Source organism: Salvelinus sp. IW2-2015, unplaced genomic scaffold, assembly GCF_002910315.2.
Source record: "Salvelinus sp. IW2-2015 unplaced genomic scaffold, ASM291031v2 Un_scaffold3046, whole genome shotgun sequence".
In the NCBI taxonomy this organism is placed as follows: domain Eukaryota; kingdom Metazoa; phylum Chordata; class Actinopteri; order Salmoniformes; family Salmonidae; genus Salvelinus; species Salvelinus sp. IW2-2015.
Genome location: NW_019944338.1, coordinates 56504 through 59550, shown reverse-complemented (window position 1 = coordinate 59550; position 3047 = coordinate 56504). Strand labels below are relative to the sequence as shown.

Genomic DNA, 3047 nt, shown 5'->3' with positions numbered 1-3047 from the left:
CCTTTAGGGCAATTCTCTGGGCGTATCAAGTTACGAGGCTGGAGGACTGGATTTGACTCAAATCCAATTTAGACAACTAACTTTCTATTTCATCTTTACAAAAACATTCTCTTTGATCTGGACATTTTCCCCACAACGTACATTACGCAAACATCAAGCATAGACTAGGAKAACTCTTAAAGTTACAATGTGTTTCGTTATAACGTCGTCCTTTAACTTTTAATAACATAACAAAAAACGACATACATTTTCATATTCCATCTATCGTCATGACCACCATTGTGMCTGACGAAACCCATTGTCCCAAAGTCCATTTATCGCATGTTAATGTTATGAGGCCGGTTCTCCATAGTGAGAAGACAAAGGAATTTTGCCTGCTGCCTTAGTTTTACAATGGGCGTGAGGTGTCATAACCCCCCCCATACCTCTCAATCTCTTCCCCTCTGGTGGGTGTGAGAGATCTCTCTGTAGGATTGCGGTCCACGGTAACCTGACRCGAGCCGGCCAGTCATGACAGGAGTGTAGAAACAGCTTTTTTTTCTCTGAGCTAAAGTGACTGTTTGTTGAAATGGTTGATTGTGAGTTCCCATGTGTCGCCCGTCATTGTTGTCTTAACTAAAGCTAACGTCTAGATGGACGGGACAGGCAGACTCAGCCTGCAGGAGTTCAGACATCTCTGGAACAAGATCAAGCAGTGGCAGGTGAGAATGTTCTTCATCGTCTTCCTCTTAAGAATGCTGGGTTTTCCCTCATCTCCCACTCCTTTCATTTAAACTCCCAATGGACACTGTAAACATAGTCCGATGTATAGACTTACAACTGCTCTGTTTCTTTAGGGAATTTTCCAACACTATAACTCGGACCAGGCTGGTAGCATCAACAGCTACGAGATGAGAAATGCTGTCAACGATGCAGGTAAGATCATCTTAAGTTGTGTTTACCAGGTTTAAATAGAATAAAAACCGTCAGGTAGATTGGATCCCTGTCTCAGCAACGACAAGGAGACGGAAAGACATGTTGTTTTGTTTTAAATGTGCTGCAGCCATGGTAACTGAACACTGCACAGTCTAATGTGTCTCTACAAATATCTCCCATCTCTAACGGTCTGGTCACTGTTCAGTTATGTGTCTCTCCAATATCTCCCATCTCTAACGGTCTGGTCATCGTTCAGTTATGTGTCTCTCCAATATCCTCCATCTCTAACGGTCTGGTCACTCAGTTATGTGTCTCTCCAATATCTCCCATCTCTGACGGTCTGGTCATGTTCAGTAATGTGTCTCTACAAATACTCCCATCTCTAACGGTTGTGGGTCACTGTTCAGTTATGTGTCTCTACAAATATCTCCCATCTCTGACGGTCTGGTCACTGTTCAGTTTATGTGTCTCTCCATATCTCCCATCTCTGACGGTCTGGTCCTGTTCAGTTATGTGTCTCTCCAATATCTCCCATCTCTGACGGTCTGGTCACTGTTCAGTTATGTGTCTCTCCAATATCTCCCATCTCTGACGGTCTGGTCACTGTTCAGTTATGTGTCTCCCAATATCTCCCATCTCTGACGGTCTTGTGACTGTTCAGTCATGTGTCTCTCCAAATACTCCCATCTCTGACGGTCTTGTGACTGTTCAGTTATGTGTCTCTCCAATATCTCCCATCTCTAACGGTCTGGTCACTGTTCAGTTATGCTGTCTTTTGTCCAATATCTCCCATCTCTAACGGTCTTGGTCACTGTTCAGTTTATGTGTCTCTCCATATCTCCCATCTCTGACGGTCTTGTCACTGTTTCAGTTATGTGTCTCTACAAATATCTCCCATCTCTGACGGTCTGGTCACTGTTCAGTTATGTGTCTCTCCAATATCTCCATCTCTATTGACAGGTACTGGTACTGCTTCAGTTATGTGTCTCTCCAATATCTCCCATCTCTAACGGTCTGGTCACTGTTCAGTTATGTGTTCTCTCCAATATCTCCCATCTCTGACGGTCTGGTCACTGTTCCAGTTATGTGTCTCTCAATATCTCCCTCTCTGACGTCTGGTACTGTTCATTATGTGTCTCTCCATATCTCCCATTCTCTGAACGGTCTGGTCACTGATCGTTATGTTGTCTCTCCAATATCTCCCATCTCTGACGGTCTGGTCACTGTTCAGAGTTATGTGTCTTGTCTCCCGTTCAGGCTTTCGTCTCAACAATCAGCTCTATGACATCATCACCATGCGCTACGCCAACGAGGGCATGAACATCGACTTTGACAGTTTCATCAGCTGTCTGGTCCGGCTGGAAGCCATGTTCAGTAAGTCACACACACCTCCTCATCGCCGTATCACACTGGTCCAGATCTGCTTGTGCTGTGGGCATAGCAGGTCTGGTTACTGTACATGGTGATGTAAAAGGGATTTTATTGTGAGTTGACAGTTAAAAACAACATACACGTGCATCCCACACGTGTGTATAAAACACATTTTAAAATATCAACTCATCACACATGTGTATAAAACACATTTAAAACACAACTCATCCATCATGTGTAATAATAAACAGCATTTAAAAACACAACTCATCCACCGTGTGTATAAAAACACATTTTAAAACACAACTCATCCACATTGTGTATAAAACACATTTAAAACACAACTCATCCACACATGTGTATAAAACACATTTAAAACACAAACTCATCCCAACACATGTGTATAAAACACATTTAAAACACACATGTGTATAAAACACATTTAAAAACACAACTCATCCACACAATGTGTATAAAAACACATTTAAAACACAACTCATCCAACATGTGTATAAAACACATTTAAAACACAACTCATCCACACATGTGTATAAAACACATTTAAAACACAAACTCATCCACACATGTGTATAAAACACATTTAAAACACAACTCATCCACATGTGTATAAAACACATTTAAAAACACAACCTCATCCACATGTGTATAAAACACATTTAAAACACAACTCATCCACACGTGTATAAAACACATTTAAAAAAACACAATCATCACACACGTGTGTAAAACACATTTAAAAA

The 3047-nt window shown here is 41.5% G+C and overlaps 1 protein-coding gene across 1 annotated transcript in view; it reads left to right on the top strand.

Annotated features, from left to right (window-relative positions):
* Positions 1 to 3047, top strand: part of LOC112075253 (calpain-3) — a gene marked incomplete at its 5' end in the record, with an annotated part of 29711 nt that overhangs the window by 17294 nt on the left and 9370 nt on the right. The window contains 4 exon segments of the mRNA XM_070440834.1: positions 472 to 485; positions 633 to 701; positions 837 to 915; positions 2173 to 2289. Of these exon segments, the coding sequence (XP_070296935.1) occupies positions 472 to 485; positions 633 to 701; positions 837 to 915; positions 2173 to 2289 (279 nt within the window).